The sequence below is a fragment of the Podarcis filfolensis genome (genome assembly GCF_964270895.1).
Source record: "Podarcis filfolensis genome assembly, chromosome: 14".
NCBI lineage: Eukaryota > Metazoa > Chordata > Lepidosauria > Squamata > Lacertidae > Podarcis > Podarcis filfolensis.
Window position 1 is genome coordinate 52,176,123 of NC_139616.1, and position 25,217 is coordinate 52,201,339.

The window sequence follows — 25,217 nt, forward strand, 5'->3', positions numbered from 1 at the left end:
GGTACTTTGCAATATATATATATTTTAAAAAACCTAGACCAAAGATGCACAAACAAATAGCCCCGAAAGAAATTTATGCAGAAGTTTTTTATTTGATGGATATGATTATGTATAAATTGTTGGTTCTTTTTTTTCCTTTTTAAATTTTTTTTGACCCTTTTGTCTTCCTGTTTTCTTCTTTTGTATTTAACTCTTCTGTACTTCTCTTTGCTGTACGTTTGTATTTTAAATCAATAAAGATTCACCATGATTTTTTTTTTAAAAAAACCTGGATCAAAGATGCACAAACAAATAGCCCCGACAGAAGCAACAAAACAGTAACCCCCCCCCAAAAAAAGAAACGTATTTAAAAAGCTGTGGCATGTGACTCGTCCCCAGGCCTCTTCTAGGGCCGCGCGCCACGGGGCCCCGAGGGACCCCCAGGGTCATCTAGTCCGACCCCGCGCGGCGCCCCGGCGACAGCCTCTCTGGCTTCCGGTCCCTGGCCGGCAGCAGCAGCGCCGCCTAGCGGTGGGCGCCGGCCTGGCCCTCCCCCGGCGTTGCTAGGCGACCTCCCCCGCGGCCCGCCTGCGCGCGCAGCCCCTGCCCTTTCCCGGCGCGGCCTGCGGGGGCGCTGGCGAGCCTCGTCCGTCTCCGGCGGCGGAAGGGAGCGCGAGGGAGGCCGAGCGAGGCCCAGGCCGGGAGGAGGCGGAGGAGAAGGCGGAGAAGGCGGAGACCCGGAGCGGGGCCACGGCGAGGCCCACCGCCGGCAGAAGCGGAGGCGGCGCGGCGGAGCCCTCGGACGGGGCGGCGGCGGAGGCAGCGCGGAGGATGGCGGCGGCGGCGGAGTCCCGGGTCCGCCGGCCTTGCGCGGCGGCTTCCCGTCCGGGGCCGCGGCCGTGGCTGGCCGCCTTGTCCCGGTGAGGGAGAGGGGCCTGCGCCTCCTGCGGGGCCGGGCGGCCGCCTTCACACGTGCCTGTCGCGTGTCGGGCCGGGGAGGGCGGAGGAGGGTCCCCCTCAGGAAGCGCCCCGTCGGACCCCTTTCCGCGGCCCACCCCGGGCGCCCCCGGGGTCATCCAGCCCACCCCTGGCCAGGCAGGAGTCTCTTGCACCCAGCCTGAGACCCCGGGGGGGGACGGACGGGGCGGCCCCTCAGCCCCCGAGCCGGAGGAGCGGAGTGGCTGGGCTTCCTGGGCCCCCAGAGGCTCCGAGAAGGGCTTTCTGTGGTACAACAGAATATAAGATGCCTCTCCTGTGCTAGAGAGAGAGCTCTTGCCTGCAAAGGATCGCCCATTCCCCTCTTAAGAGCCCTCCAGGATACTTTGCACAAATAATATTTTGGGGAGGTTTCTTAAGAGCCCCCCCTGCATCCTTTTGCATCCCACTGAGCTGTCAAAAAAAGCTACACTCGGGGTTGATTCCCCCCCCCCTTTGGGCCTTTCCAGGATCAGGACCAGAAAGGGAACTTCGTCATCTTATCTTTGCGGTGCATGAATTGACAGGAAGTTCTTAGGGGTTCAGGGGGGCCATCGCCCGTCTGAGGATGGGGAAAGGAGTGTGTGCTGCATTCAGGTCCTTTGCGTGGCTCATTCGGGGCCCTTGGCTCTCTTAATTTGGGGGAGAAGATGCTCAGCTTCTTCCCTCTTTGCCCGACAAAGTCTTGCCTTCTTTTCCTCGGAGGAGCGGGCTGCAGGGCCTTGGGAAGGGTGAGCCTGCCAGCGTTGCGCTGCTTTCTAACCGTCCTTCTCCAACCTTGCAGCCGGCCGTGTGTCTTCCCCCTGGGGCAGGGGCTGCTGGGCCGCTGAGGCGTGGGCCGCCGTTCTGCTGCTGCTGCTGCTGCGCCCGCGGATGCCGTCAAGATGAGTGTGCAGGGCCAAGGTTTCCCTCTGGACCTTGGGGGGAGCTTCACCGAGGATGCTCCCAGGCCCCCGGTGCCAGGAGAGGAAGGGGAACTCGTTTCCACGGATCTGCGGCTAAGCGGCCACGGGTTCTACTCCGGGAAGTGCGATGCCATCAAAACTGAGACTTCCACGGCCACCCCGAGGCGCCCCGACCTGGACCTGGGCTATGAGCCAGAGGGGAGCGCTTCTCCCACCCCTCCCTACCTGAGATGGGCAGAGTCTCTGCACTCTCTGCTGGACGACCAAGATGGGATAAACCTCTTCCGGACCTTCCTGAAACAGGAGGACTGTGCGGACTTGCTGGACTTCTGGTTTGCCTGCAGCGGCTTCCGGAAGCTGGAGCCGTGTGACTCCAACGAGGAGAAGAGGCTCAAGCTGGCCAAGGCCATTTACAAAAAGTACATTCTGGACAATAACGGGATTGTGTCGCGGCAGATCAAGCCGGCCACGAAGAGCTTTATAAAAGATTGCGTGATGAAGCAGCTGATTGATCCAGCCATGTTTGACCAGGCCCAGACGGAGATCCAGTCCATGATTGAGGAGAACACGTACCCTCTCTTCCTTAAGTCGGATATTTATTTGGAGTATACAAGGACGGGTGGGGAGAGTCCGAAGGTGTACAGTGACCAGAGCTCAGGGTCGGGGACAGGGAAGTGTCTCCCCGGCTATTTGCCTACCCTTAACGAGGACGAGGAATGGAAGTGCGACAAAGAGGTGGAGGAGGAGATGGCCGGCCGGGAGTCTGCTCCCTCCAGCCGGCTCACCCAGAAGCTCCTCCTGGAGACGGCCACGCAGCGAGCCACGTCGTCCAGGAGATACAGCGAGGGGAGAGAGTACAGGTGAGAGCTGCAGGTTGTCTCAGCGTGAGCCACACTCGCTTGCCCCACCTCGTGGGGCAGAAGTCTCTTTCCGCCGGGTAGCAGGGCAGGATGTGGAGGCGCCCCCTGGCGGCTGGGGAAGAGCTGAAAGGGGTTACAGGCCCAGCACTTCCTCCTTTCAGCGGCAGAGATTTGAGCGAAGCTCATCCCCTGCCGTCTGCAATGCTTGGCTGCGGCCCCTGCCTGAAGCTCCTGGCAGTTTTGCTGTCCTGCCTAACTGCTCTCGCAACAATTTTGGTGAAGTTATCGATAGATGCATTGCTGGGAATTTCTCCAGAATTGGCCTCTGAGTCTCACACCGTCTATTCCACCCCACCCCAACAACTTTGTTATAACCTAGAATAAGCTCTAAACTTATTAGAAGAACATAGCGCATAAACTAGTAAGATTTTTTTTTAAAGATCCACTCAATCCAGATATCCCACAATCTACTTCCAGGCTCAAATTGCATTTTATTTTAATTGTCTCTCTTTGCCCCCCACCCAACCCCAGCACCAGCAGGTTCTAGAAACAGCAGGGGAACTCCAAGAAGTGCTTTTGCAGGTCCCCCCTCCCTCTTGCTAGGCTCTGGAGATAAGCTCTTCCACCCCCTTCGCCTATTGCATTTACTCTCTTAGCAGTCTGGAGGGCAACAGCTGGATCTCATCGTCCCCCAAGCAAATCCCGCCCCTTGTTGCAGATGCTGGGAGCCTTCCGTTTTGAGTACTGTTTTCATCTGGGTTTTGAGACAGGAATGTTGCATGCGAAACCGCAAGAGAAGGAGGCGCTCCTCTGATCTCTTGCTAGTTTACTCAGGAGGCTGGAAAACGATCCCAGCTACTGGGCCTTCCTTGTGGAGTTTGAACCTCCAAGTCCGGGGTAGGCAACCTAAGGTCCGGGGGCTGGATGCGGCCCAATCACCTTCTCAATCCGGCCCGCGGACGGTCTGGGAATCCACGTGTTTTTACATGAGTAGAATGTGTGCTTTTATTTAAAATGCATCTCTGGGTTATTTGTGGGGCACAGGAATTCGTTCTTTTCCCCCCTCCAAAATATAGTCTGGCCCACCACATAGTCTGAGGGACGGTGGAGCAGCCCCCTGCTGAAAAAGTTTGCTGACCCCTGCTCCAAGTGCTTCTGGGAGAACATTTTCCTGGGGGCAAAGTTTTGGAGCTCCCAAAAGACCCTTTCAGAGAGAGAGATAGAGAGAGGTTTATGACTTGTTCCTCTGTATCGCTATGGCATTCCTCCTCCTGAACTCCAGATGACCATCCCTGGCCTTGGAGGTCTTCCGGATACAAAAGGTCCCGGAACTTTCCCCTCCTAGATAAGAGATGGGGAACTTTGTAGGCCAGCAAGTAGCCAGCCCTAGCCTAAGCAAGGCCACCATTTGACACTACACAGGTCAGACCCTGAGACTTAGGCTGCGGCTCTCGTGGGCAGGTGAGTTGCTGGAAGTCTGCACAGTTGTATTTAAAGGGTGGTGCTAACATCCAGGCGAGCTGCCGCAGTTCAGGCTGTGGTAGAAAGCAAATCACCAAATGGCACCCTAAACCTCAGTTACGGTCGCCACAACGGAATGCTTAGGCGCCATTCCCTGCCCCCCCCCCCCGGCCGTCGGGGATGATCATTTATACTGCTTTATATTTTAAAGAAAATATCTTAACATCAAATTAAACAATCCAGAATAAAACAAATTCAAGCTTCAATGAAAACATTTCAGATCCTTCTCTATGTGACGTTTTGCTTTCCCCATATTTATTTACCTACTTAATCTATATAGCTGCCCGTAGCAGAAGGGGCGTAGCGCTTAGAGTGCCGGGCCAGGGCCTGGCAGATCAGGGTTCAAATCCCCACTCAGTCATGAAGCTCACCGTGTGACCTCGAAGTCAGTCACAGCCTTTTAGGGTCATTGTAGGGATCAAACTGAAAAGGGGTGTGTGAACCATGGACTCCTTGGAGAAAAAGATGGGATATAAAGGCAATAAATAAACTCTTCTGCTTCTCTGCTTAAGAAAGCTGGAGGGGCCAGCCAGATGGTGTTGCCTGCTTGGCACCCAGAGATCTCCACGTGGGCACGATTGGAACCGCACCAGTTGCAAAACGCGCCTGGCACCTGGGGAATTTCGAACACTGGTTGTCGGGGATGGGGGTTGGGAAGATGGTAGCTTTGAAGTAACTTTGGCTGAGTTTGGTAATCGTTCATTGTTTCCCTAGACGGCAAGGCCTACAGAGGCTTCTTCTTGTTCTGCAATGACAGAGTGTGTGTCTTCCTTGTTTATGACTTGCGAAGGTGTGCAGGGGGGGATTATATGGGTCCACCTGTGATGCTGAAACAGCGACACAAAGCACAGCCTGGAGCCATTTGGAAGGACAGATTCTCTGCCTCCCTTGCTGGTCCCTATGGCAGAGTCACACCCGAGTGAAATGTGTGGGGTGGTAGTCTGCTAAGTTTTACTCAGAGTAATCCCTTTGAAATGAATGAACACCATACAGGTCCATTAATTTCAACCGGTCTGCACTTGAGTAAAACTTAATTGACCATCACCCATGATGACCTCTGGCAACGTGATTCCCGGATTCCCTGTTTTAAGGTCGCCAGTGTGTTTGGAGATGGGAAGCAGTCCCAGGAACAGGGTCCTCTGGATGAATTGTGACGGGGGGGGGGCGGCTGTCAGTACCACCTTCACGAAAAACATTCCAGGTGGCTGTTCCTTAAAAGCCCCTTTTGCACCCAGCCCTTGAATTGCACGTGAGGCGGTGTAGCCCTTGTCTGCCATGACAGAGCAATGCTGGTCTCTGAAATGACTCATGGTCTGAAGGGTGTTCCAGGGGGGAGGGAGGCTTTGGGACCTGATGGGGCACCTGCTGATGCTGAGATGGGACACTTTTAGCAAATCAGGTGGGGATGCTTTGCCTAAACATCCTGTTTTTGTTCATGGCTGCAGGTGGTGGTGTGTTTTCTTGGCAAAGTACACCTGTGGTCCTTGTTTCTTAGCGGCTGCTTTCAGACTCCTAAGGAAACCCTATTTAAGGGTCTGTGTGAAGAGAAACCTTCTCCTTCTGCTCCTCCTCCCCAGTTTCCAGAGCTAGCAAGAGAGGGCAATCAGAACCACCCAGAGTGGCTGGGGAAACCCAGCCAGGTGGGCAGGGTATAAATAATAAAATTATTATTATTATTATTAAGCAGAGCCCACAGCCACCTGGTTTTCTTACTTCACTGGTTTAAAAGTTGCTGCTGCCCTGCGTAAGGGATCAATGGGATCGTCGTCTTTGGGCCCCGATACTGGCAGTGGAAGTGACAAGCTTCAAGGCCGTTTTAACCCCAGTTCCCCCAAAATCACAGTCTCATTGGGTGTTTGTTTCGTGTTTGAAGTTGATGCACCTGAATCAGTTTGGAGTTCAGCTTCAGATTGCACCTTGGTGTGTTTGCAAGAGAGAAGAACTCTTTCAGCTTCAGGAAAGTGTTTGTCATGGCACATAATGTGAAAAAGCACGTTCTCCTCCTCGCACAATTCCATGTGGGAGTTCCCGACCCAGGAAGGGTCTCGGCAGTTTTGCCTGTGCACTTGGGCGGCTGTTTTTCTCTCCCTTGGAGTCACCCAAATGAGCCCTCCTTGCTATACATTTGCACAATCTTATCAAAGGCAGGTAGACTTTTTGACTGGAACAAAACACAATTTGCCACACGTCCTCTGCGTTACAGGATCCATTTAAAAATCTTGACTGCCTCTTGGAACAAGAAGTCCCGTTTCTGCATGAATATCTTGCCGATTTTGCTGTTTTATTTTTAACCATTTCCACCATGATGTCCTGCCTGCCTTTCCACAGTCGTGGAACGCAAGGCAGCACCTGAGTTCTTTCCAGGAGGCTCCCCCCCCCCCAGACCTGCCCGCCTTCAGCAGGGTAGCTGTGCCAGGTGCCTCCAGACCATAAAGCTCAAGTTGGAAATGCCCTTTGTGGGTGCAGTAGGCACCTGCGGCACTTCCTACAAATAAAGGGCGCTCCAAGCACGCAGGCTTTTGCTAGCTGGGGGAATTTATTTCTGCAGAGGGGCCTGCCTCCATCCCCTTTTCGACAGTTAATTGGATTGGTGAGTGTGATCCGAACACACGTCCCGCCTTGCAGGCATCACGGCATCACCTGTTGCTGCTGCTCCTCAATTGTGCACCAAATGTTTGGGGTAAAAATAGACCGCAGAATGGAAGGGTGAGGAATGGATGCGACTCTGTAAAAATGCTTTTCGGGGGACATTTTGCCCCTCTTGCACCGCATCCAAAGTAGCACAGGTGTTTTAAAAAAACAACCCCAGAAGCTTTGCAGATGGGATTTGGCTGAAATGGAAAAAGTGGCTCCGAATCTGGCGGCCTGGGAGGGGGCGGGGGAGGCTCTTGTTGTTTAAATTGTTGAGATTCCTTCTGAGCTCTGCAAAGAGAGGCGTTTCAGCCACCAGAGCTGAAAGCCCCCAACTTGCTCACGCTCAAGGCCGGCCTGTGCCACTAGGTGAAGCCAGGCTGCTATGCTGCTGGGTGCAGACTGGGCCCCTGAGCCCACCTCGTCCGTGGCCTGCCCTGTGGATGGTCATCCTCGGACGACTCTGTGCTTTTAATATGGAAACCCGCAGCTTGGGGACATGGGTCTGTTTCCGTTGGGTCGGGGCCTGTCTCCTTCCTTTGCTCTTCTGCCCAGGAGGGAACATGGCCACGGCCTGACCCTTCCACTCCCCCTTGGGTCTGTCCACCTCTCAGGCTCTTGCCCAGATCCTGCATCACACAGCCAGAACTGCCTGCCAGAGGAGGCCTCTGCCTCTCTGCTCAGCCTCAGCCTCCTCTGCATGCCTTGTTTCCTTCCAGCCCCCTGCCCCCTCCGGCCAGTCCTCCTGCTCCTCCCAGGACCTGACTCTCCTCCTCCCCTTCCCCTCACCTGAGGCTCCTCTTCCTGGCATCTCAGCAGCCTAGCTTGCTCCATCTTTCCCTTCCATCACCAGTGCTGAGCATTTCTACCAGTCCCTCAGGTCAGGCCTCCTGCTGGCATGCTCTGGTGGAGTGTGTGCGTCCCCCCCCAAAATCCTGCTGCCCCTCTTGCTTTGGCCACTGCGGGCTGCTCTTGGCCCAGCTGGGTGTCCTGAGCCACGTGAAGGTGGCAAGGGCTGGCGTGGCCCTTTGCTTTTGCCCATGCTGGGACCTGGGTCCTGCTCCTTGGAGGGGAAGCTGGCCCCGGAGGCTGCCTGCACCCCGCGGGAACGTTGGCTGGCGTTCCCGAAACAGGAGGCCTGCTTTCTGCCCCGACTTCCCTAGCCGAAGCCGCTCTTGTAAACAGGGCAGGAAGGGATCTGGAGCAGTTTGCCCCCGTCTGTGTGCGGACGGTGGCGTTTCTTTCATTCCTTCCTTCTGCTCATAGTAATGCATTCCAGATGAAAAGCTCCCTGGAATTTCTGTTAATAAAGGGAAACGTTCATGGCTGCCTGCCCTGAGCTGGGCCTGCTGGATGCGGAGAGAGCCTGGGCCTTTCTGGGAAGGGCCACCTGGAGAAGCTCGGGGGCCGCTTCTTGCACAGCCAGCAAGGCAGGGACGCTGGGGCCTTTGGGGAGCGCTCCGCTGCCTTGGGTCGGAGGAAGCCTTGTGCTGCCACCTCCGAGGGCCCTAAACGTGGAGCAGCCTGATCTCCAGATCCACACCCCAGGGGGGCAGTATGCGGGTGGGTGAAGGACGCAGGTGCTTCTTCCAGAATCCCTTTCTGTTTGCCCCACACCTAGTCATGTTATTGTTGTTGTTGTATATTAGATTTATATTCAGCCCTTTCTTACAAGATCTCAGGGGGTGAGTCACAGGGTAAAAATGCAAGGTAAAAGCACAAGTAAATAGTTAAAGCAAAACAAGGAAAACACAATAACCCCCCAAGCATATTTAAAAGTCTGTAGAATATTAATCAGCCTTATGTGGTGTTTTAAACTGTGCTGTCCCTGATCATGGCTGGCTGGGTCTCCCTTTGGGCATTCCACGTCCACAGGGAAGCATTTTTTAACTCCAGCCTCAAGTGAAAAACCCCAGGTCTCCTTCCCACTTTCATTTATAGCAGGGGTGCAGGTGGCGCTGTGGTCTAAACCACTGAGCCTCTTGGGCTTGCCGATCGGAAGGTCGGTGGTTCAAATCTCCCCATCGGGGTGAGCTCCCGTTGCTCTGTCCCAGCTCCTGCCAACCTAGCAGTTCGAAAGCACACCAGCGCAAGTAGATAAATAGGTACCTCTGTGGCGAGAAGGCAAGCAGTGTTCCGTGCGCTCTGGCTTACATCACAGTGTCCTGTTGTGCCAGAAGCGGTTTAGTCCTGCTGGCCACATGACCTGGAATGCTGTCTGTGGACAAACGCCCGGCTCCCTTGGCCTGAAAGAGAGATGAGCTCCGCAACCCCATAGTCGCCTTTGACTGGACTTAACCGTCCAGGGGTCCCTTACCTTTACCCATTTATAGCACCTGCAAGAGCCCAGCCCTGGGGGTGGGTGATACGGGATCCTTGCTCCTTTGCTCTCTTTGGGAGATTTCTGCCCAGGAAGCCTTTGAGCAGATGGAATACCCTCTCCAGAGGCACACGTGAAGCAGCCTTGGGTCCTCTCTGGGTTGGCTGCCATCTTCTCTGGTTGACCACGGCTTTCCAAGGGTTTTCCCCAGTGCTTTCCGCCACAACTGTCAGGGAATGAATCGGGGCCTTCTGCCAGCAAGCCTGAGCTCAGCCCCTTCCATGCCTTGGCTGCCTTCTTGGGAGCCCAGTTTTGGGTTCCTTGGTCCTTGACCCAGTGCAACATGGTTGTGCCTTGTGGGGCTGGTGTCCTCCCTCTGCTGGCCGCTCAGTGCCATCTAGTTTGGGAAATGGTGGAGGTCTGTGCTGGGGGGCTTTTGTACGTGTGACCAGACGCCTTTGGCACTTCCTAGTTGTGGGGCTGCTTCTCTGCAGGAGCTTCCAAGTTGCTTGTGCCCCCTTTGCAGTCCCGTTGGTGGGACCCAGAAGGTGCCAAAGGCAAATTGTACCATCCCCCCCCAATACAGACTATATTGGGACTTTTACGAACAGTTACTAAGCATGAAGTCTTGCTTTCCAGGACAAAATACATGTACATGTATTAGTGTCTTGTATACAGTTGTATGGGCAACAAAACCGACTTGGAAAATCTTTTACATTAAAGATTAAGCTGCCATCCTCAGGGTACACGTCAGTCTAAAGCCTTAAGATGATTTCTCCATAGTGGCTGCTGTGACTGAGATGGAAGGGAGATGGCTGTGCTGTTGTTCATCAAGGATATAAATTGAGAGCGTGCAGAGTCAAGCCCACTTTTCTTTGTTATTCCTCTTATCACCCTCTGGTGGCGAGTTAAGCGTCCTCTAAGTGCCGTAGTCCACGCACGTTGGCTCCATGTTTCTGTGGTGGCTCAGATATATAAGCCAAATGGCACCTTAAACCTTGGTTATTATGGTTGCCACAACCGAATGTCAGAGGCTCCATTTCCCCCCAGTGGGGATTATTCTTCATCGCCATCATTCATGTCTCTACCGCTTTATAGAAAAAAGATCTCAAAGTGGTTTGCAACACATTAAAACCTCAAATAAAACCATCCAGAATAAATCAAATTCAGGCTTCCAGGAAAATATTTCCAATCCTTCTCTAAGGGACATATTGCTTTCCCGCTATTTATTTACCGACTTAATATATAGAGCTGCCCCACAGCAGAAGTACTTCAGGAAGGCAGTGGGGTGTAGTGGTGAGAGTGTCAGACAAAGACCTGGGAGATCAGAGTTCGAATCCCCACTCTGTCATGAAGCTCACTGGGTCAGTCACAGCCTCTTAGCCGACCTCACAGGGTCATTGTAGGGATCAAATGAGGAGGGGGATGAACCATGGACTCCTTGGAGAAAAAGGTGGGAGACACATGGAACAGATAAACTCTTCTGCTGACCTGCTTTAGAAAGCTGGAGGGGCCAGCCAGGTGGGCATGTCTGTCACCAACCTGGCACCCAGAGATCTCTGTGTGGTCACAGTTGGCACCCGCGCCAGTTGTGAAATGCACTTGGTGCCCGGGGAATTTCGAAGGCTGGATGGGCGGGGTCCTCGAGGGACCGGAGTCTGGAGGGTGACCGGGACCCCCTTCTCTCTTTCTGCTCCTTTGCAGGCATGGGCCTTGGAGAGAGCCAGTCAACCCTTACTACGTCAACACGGGCTACGCCTTGGCACCCGCCACCAGCGCCAACGACAGCGAGCAGCACAGCATGTCCAGTGACGCCGACACCATGTCGCTGACAGACAGCAGCGTGTGAGTACCTGTCCCGAGAGACACCTGGGACTGGGCTGCCAGGACAAGGGGGCGGAGCAGGGAGCAGAGGGGGCGTGGCCTGCACAGGAGTCCTCTCCAGGCGCTGCTGGACTCCAAATCCCAGCAGCCCCAGCAGCCAGCTTGGCCCCATGGGAGCCAGGGAGGAGGAAGGGGGGAGTCAAAGGCCAGCAACATCTGGAGGGCTCAGGGAGCCTGCTTATTGCTGCCTTGATTCGGTTTACTGTATTTCTACACTGCCTTCCATTCCAGCGAATCCCAAAGTAGCTTACAAACAATAAACAGCAACAGCAGAACAGAGCACCGCAAGAACAGCCTGGAATATAATACGATTACATATAATACATGTAATAATTAACAAATAGGCAGTAAAACCTTTTCAGTTAACAAACCAGCAACTAAAAAATAAGCTAAGCATCACAGTTACAGCATAAGTCATGTCATATGATTAACAAGTCATCAGTAAAGCAGTTATAATCTGTAAAACAATATTAGCAAAATGGCAGCTTGGCTGCAGGCAGGTAGGCCTGTCTCCCAGCAAGTGGCTGACGGGAGTCTTGTCCTCATAGCCTGCCTCCCATTGCCTGCTCCGGCTTCTTCTGCAGACCCCCTGGGCTTTCCCAGCTGCGGGGCTAATAGCTCCACACACCCCCACCCCCGGCTTCTGGGAGAAGCTTCACGTTGCACTGTGGCCGAGGGCTCTCCATGCCAGGCCTCCTTTGGAGTGGTGGCCGGGTGTGACTTTCCCTGGCCCCGGAGGACTTGTGCATTTTGAAAGCGTGCGCCTGCTTGCGGTCAGAGCCATTTGCGTTGCGCTGAGGACAGAGACACGGCCGCCACCCTTGCAGCACCACAAAGGTCTCTGCAGGCCTCGACCTTCTCTTCCTGCAGAAATTCGCTTTTGAAACTCCGGATTTATTTAACCTGAGTAAATCCACGCAAGCTGTAACGAGAGCCAGCAGCGGTCCAGGGAAGGGTCTAATGAAGAACAAATGTTGGGTTTATAAGGGTTTTTTTCTGTGCCGAAGGTCAGGAAACTGCCTTTGGAGCTGCAGTGGGAGATGAAGCCCCTTCCCCACTGCAGAGATGCTGGTCGAAGGCGGGTTGTGGTGCTCTCTTAAGAATGATCCCCACAGGCTGCCTATTTCTAAAAATAACACCTAATAAATCCTGAATCTTTGCAGCAATTGCAGCTCCACGCCTGAGGCACCCTCCTCCTGGCATGCCTGCCACAGAGGACACATTTGCCAGCCTCTTCTTATAAATAAGGGGGTGGAATATTTAGCCATCTACAGGTTGTCCTGGGAAGTGGGCTCCTGCGATGGAAGTGGGGGGGGGGAGAAGTCTGAGCCGTTGACCGCGGAGGCCGCTGTGGGCATGCAGTAGTGGCAGCCAGCCTGCGTCAGAGGAGGATGCTGGCAGGACTTGACCGGGGGGTGGGGGCAAGATCCCTTCTTGTGAGATGCCTTGCAGTGTGGCCCTGTGGCCCTTGCTATCCTGCTTCAAGGTGTGGGCCTGGCATCTAGGGAGGGCTTCCGGAATCAGCCTCTGCGGGGAAAGGCGGCAGCACCACCGGTGTCAGGCGTAAGCAGGGCTTTTTTCCTAGAAAAATAAGTGCCAGTACTTGCCATGAAGCTGCTACAGTATGTGCCACACTTTTTGACAACAACAAAAAGAGGTGACGGTGCTGCGTGGCCTTGAGTACCCCCTGAAAAATCCTAGTGGTCTCGGGAACTCTCTTTCCAGGAGGTCTTGCTCCCATTAATAATAATGATAATAAATTTTATTTATACCCCACCCTCCCCAACCAGAGCCGAGCTCAGGGCGGCTAACACCAGTAAAATTACAATCAAAACATAATAGGAAAAAAACCTAATTTAAAATGCAGCCTCATTTTAAAAGTAGCCCATAGAGCAAAACCATAAGGGGAGGGAAACATAAGGGTCAGACTGAGTCCAAACCAAAGGCCAGGCAGAACAGCTCTGTCTTGCAGGCCCTGCAGAAAGATGTCAAGTCCCTCAGGGCCCTAGTCTCTTGTGACAGAGCGTTCCACCAAGTTGGGGCCAGTACTGAAAAGGCCCTGGCCCTAGCTGAGACCAATCTAACCACCTTGCGACTTGGGACCCCCAAAGTGTTGTCATTTGTGGTCCTTAAGGTCCTCCGCAGGGCATATCAGGAGAGGCGGTCCCGTAGGTGCGTGGATCCTAGGCCGCATAGGGCTTTAAAGGTCAAAAAGGTGCCATTTAAAGGATGCCATTGAAGGAGTTCCCTTCGCTCTCTAAGGCTCCTTCCCCAGTGGCCCAAGCCTTTGTCTTCTTGCCTCTCGTGGCTCCGCTGTCGTAATTTCTCTGCATATTCTGGGAGACCAGTGGGGAGGGCAGCTGCTCACAGCAGGAGGGGAGTCTCCCTGTCTTCTTCCACAGCCTGCTTACACTCCGCCTCCGAGTCTGCACTGCTCTCTTCCCTCTCACTAAACCCTGTTGCCTCTTCTGCTTCCGACACCTGCCAGCAGTCTGCTCCCTCTTCTCCCTCTGACCACCCCTGGTCGCCCAGCCACCAGTCCTCTGGCCCTGAGCCTCCTTGCCCTGGGGCTTCCCCGGCTGCTGCCTCCCCCTCTACTCTGCCTCCAGCCGGTCCATGACCCCTGGCCGTCTGCGCTGTCCCCCCTGCACCCCTTTCCACCCGGAGCTTGCCTTGCCCTGCGCAAACTGTCACTGTTTCCTCTTGCCAGAGACGGGATCCCGCCGTACCGACTCCGGAAGCAGCATCGCCGAGAGATGCAGGAAAGTGCCAAAGCAAATGGACGTGTGCCACTACCTCACATTCCCGTGAGTCACGCCAAGCCTCCTTCTGTCTTCCAGAGGGAGAGCATCCGCTCTGCTTATGGGATGAGGCCCAGCAGGACCAGCCCCTGGGAAAGGCCTTTCTCCCTCTGCAGCTGCCAGTCAGAGTCGGGAGGGCTGGTGGGCAAGCGAGGGTGGGCTGTGGCCGGGGCCTTGTGCGCTGCGTGGCTGGGGTGTGGCCGGCCCCTTTGCCAACCAGGGCTGCGTGTCGTTCCCACAGCGTACTTACCGAATGCCAAAGGATATCCACGTTGAACCACAGAAATTTGCTGCCGAGCTGATCAACCGCCTGGAGGAAGTCCTCAGGGACCGGGAGGCGGAGGCCAAGCTGGAGGAGCGCCTGAAGCGTGTCCGAGCGGTCAGTAGGGGTGGCGGGGGCAGCTGGGGCTTGCGTGGAGATCCCTGCCCCAGCCTCGCCTGGAGGTTTCCCAAGCAGTATCAGATGGTGTCTGTGCACCTCTGTTCTGCTCTCCTCATTTCTCTGCGCGTTCTCAGAGACCGGGGCAGCGGGGCTTGTCACAGATGGAGAGGGAGACTCCCTGGAGTCTTCTGCAGTCCCTTGACCCCCCCCCCCCGCTTCAGCCTCTGAGTCTGAACTGCTCCCTGTCACCTGCTCCCTAAATCCTGTTGCCCCTTCAGCATCCAGCACCTCCCAATCTTCTCCCTCTGACGTCTCCCTTGTGTCCCACCACCCTGGCTCTGAGCCGTCTTCCCTTGGGGGTTCCCTGGCGGGCGCCTCCCACATCTCCTCTTTGTCCAGCTAGCCCCTGACATCTCCCCCCCCCCGACCAGCCCCCTCACTTACTCTTCCCGGCCGGTGTTCCCTAAGATCTGTCTTCCCCCACCCTCCCTTGACCCGCCTTGTGTTTCCCAGCAGGAGGAGGAAGGCGAGGAAGCCGACATCTCCTTGGGGGCCCCCCTGGCGGGCCACAAGCTCCCCCTGCCGCAGGCCTTGCCCCACTTCGCCCCCCGCTTTGCCGAGATGCAGCTCCGGGACGCCCACGAGGAGAACCCCGAGAGCATCCTGGACGAGCACGTGCAGCGGGTCATGAAGACGCCGGGCTGCCAGTCGCCGGGCCCCGGGCGCCACTCGCCCAAGCCCCGCTCCCCTGAGGGCGGCCTGGCCGGCAAGCTGCACGGCTTCCTGGGCACGGTGCCCCTCGGGCACGGCAAGCACGGCGCCAAGGCGGCCCTCAAGGCGGACGCGGCCGGCCTCCACCACCACAAGCACGTCTACCACCACCACCTGGTCCACCACCACGGGGCGCTCAAGCCCAAGGAGCCGCCTGAGGCGGAGGCCGGCCAGGGCGCGCCAGGACCCTTCGCCTGGAACGTGGACGCGCACAGCTACGCTGCCAAGTCGCGGGCCTATGGGGAGAGCCTGGGCCCCCCGGAGCCCTCGGCTTATGGGTGAGTGGCAGCTGAGGGGGCCCATTGGGACGGGCGTTGGCCTCTGTAAGCCGCAGATGGGCAGGGGCAGCCAGTCAGAAATGCTAAGGGGGGGGGGACGACTCCATGGAGCTTCCTTCCCGGCGAGGAGGATTTCTGGTGCAAGCCAGTGGCAGGATGGAGGGCTGGCGCTGGAAGAGGTCCAGTGTCCATGGGGCACTGAGGGAGGGCATTCCAGCACAGAGAGCTCCTTCTGCTGACTAGCGTAGGGTTGGGGTCCCAATCCCCTGGGTTTCTGCTGCCTGCAGTGCAGCAGATTACCCACTCACCCCATTCCCACTCTTGGGAGCAACTCATGACTGAGGCGGTTGCTTGCTTCCTCCTTCCTCGCAGCGGGAAAGCCGGCCTGCTCTCCAAGAGGAGCGTCAAGAAAGCTGATTTGGGGAAGAGCGACGGCAGCGGCTATGACGCTCCAGGCTCCTCGGAGGACGTGGAGAAGAACCAGAAGATCATGCAGTGGATCATCGAAGGCGAGAAGGAGATCAGCAGGCACAAGAAGACAGGCCACGGGTGAGGGGCAGGGGGAGCGGGCGGCCACGGGTGCGAAAGCCCCACTGCCGGAAAGCAAGGCTGCCTGGCTGCAGGGGGAGCCCAAGGGGGCTTGCCTCCTTAAGCGGCACCTTGTTTTAGAGGGGGAAAACAAGAGGGGGGAAATTGTCCCCCTCTCTGTGCAGCACCTCCTGCCGCTTCGCTGAAGGGGCGCTGGGCAGAGAGGGGGAGAATTTTTTTTTCTTGTTCTCCCCCCTCTAAAACAAGGTGCGTTCTATAGAGCGAAAAATACGGTATATATTATGTTTGGCTGCCCCCTCTTCCCCCCTCCAGGCCTTCAGAAGAAGATGCCCCCCCTCAACTTTCCAGTTCCTCGGGGAAGGGGAAGGAGGCAGAGGGCCCCTTATCTGTTGCTCTCCACTGATCTGTCGGGGGGGGCGGTTCTTGTAGGGGGCACATAGAAGAGGGAGAGAACTGGCCAGACCTTTGACAGGTTTTTTTCCAATAACACAAGGAGGGGGACATTGGGCTCTCTGATTCCAGTGGCAGTCTGCGTGATGCTAAAATTCGAGGGAGGGGCGCCTCTTTCAATCCCTTCTACAGCACTAGTTGTACTATCCCCAAACCTCTTCTGCTTTCTCTCCCCCCGCACAGCTCTTCCGGGGCCAAGAAGCAGCTGCCCCATGAGTTGCCCCGGCCAGTCTCCGTGGAGCGCCCCATGGCCGTCCACCCGTGGGTCAGCGCCCAGCTGCGCAACGTCGTCCAGCCTTCGCACCCCTTCATCCAGGACCCCACCATGCCCCCCAACCCAGCCCCCAACCCGCTGACGCAGCTGGAGGAAGCCCGGCGGCGCCTGGAGGAGGAGGAGAAGAGGACGGGGAAGCCGCCGGCCAAGCAGCGGTACGGCCGGGGGGGCACTCTTGAGGGAGGGGGTGTGGCCTTGTCCTGGCCACTGGGTTGACCGGGAGTGGGTGGGTGGTTGTCTCCCCCCAGACCCCCTGGCCCTGCACCTGGCGCACTGCCTTTCAGAGCGAGGAGGGGGCTGCTGGGTTTGGCTCCCCGGCAGGTAGGCAGAAGGGCCTTGAACAGCTGGAGATGGGGGCCAAATGACACTCCCCACCCTCAAGGGCCTGTAGCAAAACCTGGGGGGGGGGTGGTGTGCCTTGCAGGGGGTCTGCTGCCCTCCAGGGGCTGGTCTGGCCCCTCCACTCCTGGGAGAAACTGCAGTCCAGAGCTTTCTGCTGGCTGGTGGGTGTTCTGCACAGCCTTCCCCTTTGCACTTCTACTTGCTAAGCAGAGCAGCACTTGCGGGGGGGGGAGAGAAGAGAAAGTGCCTCCTTCTCTGGGACTTTGGGGTCGTGGCTGGTGGGGGTATCTCAGCTGCAACGGGCAGAGTAGCTCCCTTTGCTTCTTGCCTCTTGGCGCTCATTTCTTCTTCGACTGGAGGAACAGACAGAGATGCGTGGGGGGGGGGGAGGCTGCGGTGTGAGACTTGCTGGCTCTGTGAGGAAACCCTCCCCCAAGACACGGGCGACTGCAAGGGAATCAAGGGGGCTCGTTTGCTCCAGAGGGGTGGGGTGCGTGTGTGCATTTTGGGCCCAGGTGACTAGCTCTCAACCCTCTTTGTCATGGGGGGAAGACGCCTCAGCTGCTGGTGGCCTTTGGGGTGTGGCACCCCCTTCATAAGGAGAGCCCCGCTGGATCTGGCCCGTGGCCCCTCTAATCCGGCATCCTGTTCTCTGAGGAGGCCCCCAAAGCCCCAAAGGGAACCTGGATGTGGGGCCTGATCCCAGGAAGACTCTCAGCTGCTGTTGATCAGAAGCATCGCTGCCTCAGAGCCTAGCCGGGGGGGGGGCTGTTGGCCATTGAGAGCCCCCTCCTCCTCCTCCGCCAAGTTGTCGGATCCCTTTTTAAACCCACCCACCCTCCTGCCCCAAACGGCCACAAGGTCGGCTCCTGTTGTGTTTCTGGGCCCCGAGCAGAGCTGTGCTTTGGGCCCTGGCCTGGGTCTCTTGCCAGCGCCTCTCCCGGGCCCCCTCCCTCCTTCCCCACGCGGCAGAGCTCCCTGGGCAGGCCCCCGGGAGAGGGGCAGAGAGAGGAGGCCCCAGTCCCCCGGCCTTTGGGGCCTGCACCCCACGGGGCTCCCCGGCCGGCCGGCGGGCGGCAGGAAGGCTTGTCTAATGTCTGAGATTGTTCCCCAGGTATGCCCAAGAGGTGATCCAGCGAGGTCGCTCCTCTGTCAGGCCGGCTTGCATGCCGCTGCTGAGTGTGGTCCCCGCCGTCTCCGACCTGGATCTCTCCGAGTCTGAGTAGGTGCCCCGGCTCTTCCTGTCTCCTCCCTCCCACCCACCCGTCCCGTAGCCTCTCTAGCACCCTCCCCACCCCCCGCCCTGCCAGGGGGCCTTCGCTCTGCCGCCTTGCCACGGGGCGGCTGGACCAGGGAACCCTCATAATAGTAGTTGCAGCAGTAGTAGTAATAATAATAATAAATTTTATTTATACCCTGCCCTCCCCGGCCAGAGCCCAGGGCGGCTAACACCAGTAAAATAACAGTAAAAACATAATATGGGGGAAAGAGAGGTGGGGGAACCAATTTAAAATACAGGTTAAAATGCAATTTAAAATGCAGCCTCATTTTAAAAGTAGCCGATAAATCGAAACCATAAGAGGGGGGAAACATAAGGGTCAGACCGAGTCCAAACCAAAGGCCAGGCGGAACAGCTCTGTCTTGCAGGCCCTGCAGAAAGATGTCAAGTCCCGCAGGGCCCTGGTCTCTTGGGACAGAGCGTTCCACCAAGTTGGGGCCAGTACTGAAAAGGCCCTGGCCCTAGTTGAGACCAATCTAACCACCTTGAGGCTTGGGACCTCCAAAGTGTTGTCATTTGTGGACCTTAAGGTCCTCCGGGGGGCATACCGGGAGAGGCGGTCCTGTATGGCACAGCAGGGAGGCTGCGGGGACCCCTCTGGAGCCCCCTTGCCCCCAATGTGCCCGTTCACTCGCTGCTGGGAAGCCTCTGATCTGGCAGGCAGCCGCCACTAGGCAGGTGGAGAGCCTCCCTGCCTCCTTCCCTGCTCAGGGAGTCCTTGTTTTTCTGGCTCCTCTAGTTCCCTGGCCTCAGCCTCCCGCCTGCCCCTGGTGCCCAGTGCAGGTAGTCTCGGGCAGCTTTAAAGTGGGATTAGACAACTTGGAGGAGGAGGGTCTGTGGCTTCTAGGGCTGATGCCCCCTGGTGCCAGTGGAAGGCCGCCTGCTTCTCGTTGGGGGGCAGCAGCAGGAGAGGATGCTGGGCCAGGGGGGCCTTTGTGGCAGCAGAGCTCCTCTGACGTTCTTCTCAACTATTGTTGCCATGGGGCCTGTGGGGCTGGTTCTGTGGCTTGCCTTTTGGGGTTGGAGAGCTGAAAAGAATGCCAATATTTTTTGCATCTGGCAACCAACATGCCCCTTTGGTTTCAGATGGTACATGGATAGAACATGAGTCCAAAAAACCCAGGACACACATTTTCACAGATCCTCCAAGGAATGCATTTAGTGTTAACTCTGGAAGTGCAGACTTGAGTCTCACTAAATTAAGCCTCCTGGTGTAGACAGTCATACCTTGGATCCCAAACGCCCTGGAACTCGGATGTTTTGGCTCCCAAATGCCGCAAATCTGGAATTGAGTGTTCCGGTTTGCGAACTTTCTTTTGGAACCCGAACGTCCAATGGGGCTTCAGGAGCTTCCTGCAGCCAATCACAAGCCACAATTTGGTTTTCAAACGTTTTGGATGTTGAACGGACTTCCAGAACGGATTCTGTTTGACTTCCAAGGTACGACTGTATTATGATCTAGGCCTAGAAGGCTTCTTTTGGTCAGAATCAAGTTGCCATATTTCAAAAAGTAAAAACCAGGATGCCCCAAAAGTTGTTGAGCTTTCAAAAACACCAAAAAAAGCGTTGCGTTTCAGAAATTTTCTCCCCGATGTCAATTCCGCCTTTGAAATCCCAGTTATATCTGGGAAAATCCGGAAGTATGGCAGCCCTAAATACATGACTTCTGGTAAGTGAGCCATCATAGCCACTAGAGGGCCATGAATATTTGTGTTCTGGGCTTTTTAGTTTCATCTACCCCTAAGGGACATGGGTGGCGCTGTGGGTTAAACCACAGAGCCTAGGACTTGCCGATCAGAAGGTCGGCGGTTCGAATCCCCACGACAGGGTGAGCTCCCGTTGCTCAGTCCCTGCTCCTGCCAACCTAGCAGTTCAAAAGCACATAAAAGTACAAGTAGATAAATAGGTACTGCTCCAGCGGGAAGGTAAATGGCGTTTCCATGCACTGCTCTGGTTCGCCAGAAGTGGCTTAGTCATGCAGGCCACATGACCCGGAAGCTGTACGCTGGCTCCCTCAGCCAATAAAGTGAGATGAGTGCCACAACCCCAGAGTTGTCTGCAACTGGACCTAATGGTCAGGGGTCCCTTTACCTTTACCCCTGCACTATCTGAAACCCCAGGGGCCCTTGTTTGCCAGATGTGAATTTTATTCCAGCTCTCCTGCCGCACTAGAAGGTTTTGCGTCTGGTCTGAGCACCCGGCCGGCGTGCAGAGAGCCAGGGTGGGCTGGTGAGGGGAAGGGACAGGCTGGCGAGTGGAGGGGTGCAGCCGGGTACCAACGGCCCCTCATTGCTTGCGCCGGAGCAGTGGGCTGGGACGGCTTCTTGCTTTGAGCCCCTCCTGCCCCCTTTCCTACAGAAGGGAGCTGAATTGTTCAGGAGCTGAGCTGTGTGCTGGTCCAGGGCTTTTGGTGAAGCTCCTTGAATGAGGTTCCTTGGCAAGCGAGGGCTTTTCCCTTAGCAGGGACATCTTGGGGCCGAGTTGTTCCCAGAGAAAGAGGTGGCATCCCTTTGTCTTTTTTTTTTTTATTATTAAATATTTTTATTTTTCCATATAAACACAATACAACAAACATAAACATACAAGAACAAAAACAAAACAAAAAACATGTATCATTTCATATCCTAATTTCATATCCTATCTTCCCCGACTTCCTCATGCCTCCCCTTTCTGTATTCCAAATTCTTATCGATTGTTCAGCAAATCTTCCCTTATTTTAATTTAAATTTAGACTATTCTTCCTTATTTTCCTTGTCTTAACCATTACTAATAGTAACCATTTACTTTCCAGTCCAACATCATTCTAACTTTCATTAACTTTGTAATATTTCTTTAAATAGTCCTTGAATTTTTTCCATTCTTCTTGCGCTGCTTCTCTTCCCTGGTTTCGGATTCTGCTCGTCATTTCTGCCAAGCCCATATAGTCTATCACCTTCAACTGCCATTCTTCCAGTGTGGGTAGTTCTTGCGTCTTCCAGTACTTCGCAATGAGTATTCTAGCTGCTGTTGTAGCATACATAAAGAAAGTTATATCCGTCTTTAACACCCCTTGGCCGACAATACCCAAGAGAAAGGCCTCTGGTTTCTTGGGGAAAGTATATTTAAATACCTTTTTAAGTTCATTATAGATCATTTCCCAGAATGCCTTAATCTTCGGGCAAGTCCACCAAAGATGAAAAAATGTACCTTCAGTTTCTTTACATTTCCAACATTTGTTGTCAGGCACATGGTAAATCTTTGCAAGCTTGACTGGGGTTATGTACCACCTATATATCATTTTCATAATGTTTTCTCTTAAGGCATTACATGCCGTAAATTTTATCCCGGTGGTCCACAACTTTTCCCAATCAGCAAACAAGATATTATGACCAATGTCCTGAGCCCATTTAATCATAACCGATTTAACCGTTTCATCTTGTGTATTCCATTTCAGCAGCAGATTGTACATTTTGGACAAATTCTTAGTACTGGGTTCTAACAGTTCTGTCTCCAGTTTTGATTTTTCCACCTGGAAGCCAATTTTACTGTCCAGTTTAAACGCTTCATTTATTTGATGGTAGTGGAACCAGTCTCTCACCTTCCCTTTTAATTTCTCAAAACTCTGCAATCTCAATTTGTCCCCTTCCTTTTCCAAAATTTCCCAGTATCTTGGCCACTTGGACTCCATGGTGGCATCCCTTTGTCTGAACAAATCCTTCGGTCTTTGAGGCAACCAACACCCCCCCTCTTTTGGAAAGGTTTTTTGCTCAGCTCCCTGCCTAGTAAGCGTTGGGGGTGTCTGGCCCCTTCTTCCCCAGGTAGCAATGTTGGGATGGCTGCAGCACCCACCCACCCCGGCCTGGGCGTCCCCCTCTCTGAGCTGTGGCTTTTTCCTCTCTGTGTTCCTGCCCTTTGGCTATGGGAAGTTCCAGTCACCTGCCGCCCTTCTGCTTGGGGCTTCTGGGACTGGAGAGGAAGCTGTTCTCCCCCAGAGCTTACTGGGTCCCGGTAGGGGGTGCCTGTGCCGTTCTTGCCCCCGGTTTGCAAGGGAGCCGGTTCCCTCCCTCCTCCAAGGAAGTTCAGCAGGTGGTGTATCGGCTTCCCGCCATGTAAAGGGCTTGCGCTGTGTTTGCCTTGCAGGGCGAAGGTGCAGAAGAGGCCGGGGGCCAGCTCCGCTCAGCCGTGCGAGAACATTGTGGTGGCCTACTACTTCTGCGGAGAACCCATCCCCTACCGCACGCTGGTCAAAGGCCGCGTCGTCACCCTGGGCCACTTCAAGGAGCTGCTCACCAAGAAAGGGAACTACAGGTGAGCAGGGAGGGATGCCTCGGGTCCCTGGGCAAGAAGCCTTGCCTCTGGTGCTTCCCCTCTTTGGCTCGTGGCCTCCAGCCTCTGCCCCCGGGGATGGCAAGTCCCACAAATGTGTGGGCCCCAACTCTGACGGTTGGCACAGAACCAGGAAAGAGGCAGGGGGAGGGCGCCCGGGAGATGGATCATGTGCAAATCTCACCTCCGCAAAACCAAGCCAAGAGGTATTTGGAGAAGGAAGCTCAAGTCAAAACCCGATTTTGTTTGCATCAGAGCTGAGGAAGCCTGTGCCAAGGGAAACCCCAAACACACTAAATGGCACGTCATGTTCAGAGTTGCACACTTTCTTCTGAACTGACAATTTCCATTTTTTTGCAGAACCTCTCTTTTAGTTTCTTGGCAGAGAGCAGAATGGGCCCATTTTAGAGGTGGGGGTGGCAGGAGTCGGGGGCACCTGAGCTGTGAGGGGAGCCCTCTGTCAGCGCAGCCACGCACCACATGACCCTTCTTCAAATTCTGATGAGGACTAGAGACTTGCTTTAAAGCAGGGGGAGTTGTGGGGACCCTCCTGGTGTCGCCAGACTTCAGCTCCCAGCAGCATGGCTAGCGGTCAGGAATGATGGGAGCTGCAGTCCTGGAGTGACACAGATTTCCCCACCCAAATATAAAAAGTGCGCTGGCTTGCCGGTCATTCTGCCTCAGGATCCGCAGAGGGTTTGGCTCATCAGCCTGCTCCGCGGAAGCCCTGCAAAAGTTTGTGCATTTCCTCTGTCCTCGTCACTTGTGCTAAAACGCTGTCGGTGGTTTCCAGTGAATCTATGTAGAGTTGGGGCTCGGAGGACAGGGCCCAGCTGCGGGGAAGGGGGGATTTTGGCCCGGGGTCCTCCTTGCCGCCCCCTTTGCCTTCTGCCTTGGGTTTGTGCTGGAAAGGCCCCCGAGCGCCCCGCTGAGCCTCCGAGGGGCTGCAAGCTCTGGATCCCCCACACTCTCTGTCCCCCATCTTGCAGGTATTACTTCAAGAAAGTAAGTGACGAGTTTGACTGCGGCGTGGTGTTCGAAGAGGTGCGGGAGGATGAGGCCGTCCTGCCCATTTTTGAGGAGAAGATCATTGGGAAGGTGGAGAAGATTGACTAGCCCAGAGGAGGCTGAGCGAGACGGAAGCAGCCAGAGATGGGCGGAAGCACCGGCCAGGGAGGGGGGCAGGGGGGGCACCGGCAGCACTGGCATCCTTCCACACCCGCTGCCCAGAATGGCTCTGCCTTCCCCCTGCCTGCCTGTGGGGCGGCCACCAGCCCCCTCAACATAACGCCGATGCTTTGCGCATTAGGGGGCCGTTCACCGAAGCCGCCCATTTTGATATCATCAGGAACGGGGCAGTCCAGCCACCCCCCAAAAAAAGTGCACATGCTTCCTCTGGGACGGGGAGGGCGACAGCAGCCCCACAGGTGGGGAAGCTCCAAAGGGTGCTTGTTCACCCGTGGAACGAGCTGCCACTTGATACTTTGCACCTTGCTGCTCTATGGCTGGCGGCTGGCCCCTCCATCTCAGCCCATGGCCTTTCCACGCCTTGCTGCCCACCTTGCCAGGTCAGAGGGGTTGGGGAGGGGGGAGTCTTGAGGAGAGAGCAGATTTCATCGTCTAGAGAAGGGGCAGCCTCTATTTGCTGGGAGGTGGGACGGGACCTCTGGGCTGCCCCTTTGAGCCTCCTCCTTGCGCCCCATAGATCTGGGTGGATTCAGTGCCCCCCACCCTGGATGGTGGCTGCCCCTGCTCTGCCTCCCTGCCGGGGGCAGCCTTCGCCTCCCCACTCCTCCCCAGTTGCCTGATCCCCCCCTGCTGCTCTCCAGGTACCCCTGGGCTGTGGGGGCACCTGCCCTCGCCAGAGCCCTGCACCTTCTTGCGTACGTCACCGAGTGCCTTCAAACGCCTGTTCTGTTTGCCACCCACTGCCCCGGACGGCCTCCTCCCCGGGTCCCGCTTGCCCTCTGTGCCGGCGGGGACCCCAAAGGCCTCGGACCCGTTGCGGGTTTTTCATTTCCCTTTTTTCCTGAAGGGTTCCCTTGTAAATATGTACATTTTCTAAAGACGGCATCAGCCACCAGCGGTTGGGCCAGCGGCTGGCATCTCCCGAACGTTTTTTTCACATGTTGACTTGTACAATTTATCTTTTAAAAGGTACTTGGATAATAATGGAATAAAAGCCCATGTTCAGATGGCAGCTCTGCGTGTTTGTGAGTTGTGTGGGTTGCCGTCCTCTGTTGCGTTGGGGGGGGGGGAGGCCTGCTCCGACATGGACTGTTTGGGGCACTGATCAGCTCACCCTTCACTGAGACCCCTCAGGAACTGAGCTCACTCAGATGTGGCCAACAGGCAGCCCCAGAAGACTCTGGACACGCTCTGGGACCCCTTTTCCATGTGGGGAACAGCAGCAGAAGCAACGTTGCTCTTGCAGTCTGCGCAGATGCAGCAACAGACCCTTGGGGGGGTTCTTTGCACAAGGATGTCGTATCAACCCCCCCCCCCCATCCCTCACTCTCAGACCACTGTGTGCCCCATCTGCATCAGTGCGGGCTGATAGCAAGGTCCTGCCTTGGCTTGCTTTGGGCGCCAGGACCTCAGCCAGACGGTGGGACATCGCTTGGGTGAAACACGCTCTTAATTTAGAGCAGGGGTCAGCAAACTTTTTCAGCAGGGGGCCGGTCCACTGTCCCTCAGACCTTGTGGGGGGC

The 25,217-nt window shown here is 55.7% G+C and overlaps 1 protein-coding gene across 4 annotated transcripts; it reads left to right on the plus strand.

Moving 5' to 3' along the window:
• The first annotated feature begins 827 nt into the window (after nt 1-827).
• Nucleotides 828-24,706, plus strand: AXIN1 (axin 1). 4 transcript variants are annotated; one of them, XM_083585642.1, is made up of 11 exons: nt 828-899; nt 1,739-2,719; nt 10,896-11,036; nt 13,786-13,882; nt 14,118-14,255; nt 14,772-15,307; nt 15,680-15,856; nt 16,490-16,735; nt 18,037-18,144; nt 22,321-22,488; nt 23,496-24,706. In XM_083585642.1, exons 2-11 carry the CDS (start codon nt 1,839-1,841, stop codon nt 23,620-23,622), a joined length of 2,619 nt encoding a protein of 872 aa, XP_083441768.1. In that variant the 5' UTR covers nt 828-899; nt 1,739-1,838; the 3' UTR covers nt 23,623-24,706. The 4 variants fall into 4 exon arrangements, with proteins under 4 accessions (XP_083441768.1, XP_083441769.1, XP_083441770.1 ...); XM_083585643.1 differs by having other exon boundaries at nt 829-899; nt 14,775-15,307; XM_083585644.1 differs by lacking the exon at nt 18,037-18,144 and having other exon boundaries at nt 829-899.
• Nucleotides 24,707-25,217: the final 511 nt, after the last annotated feature.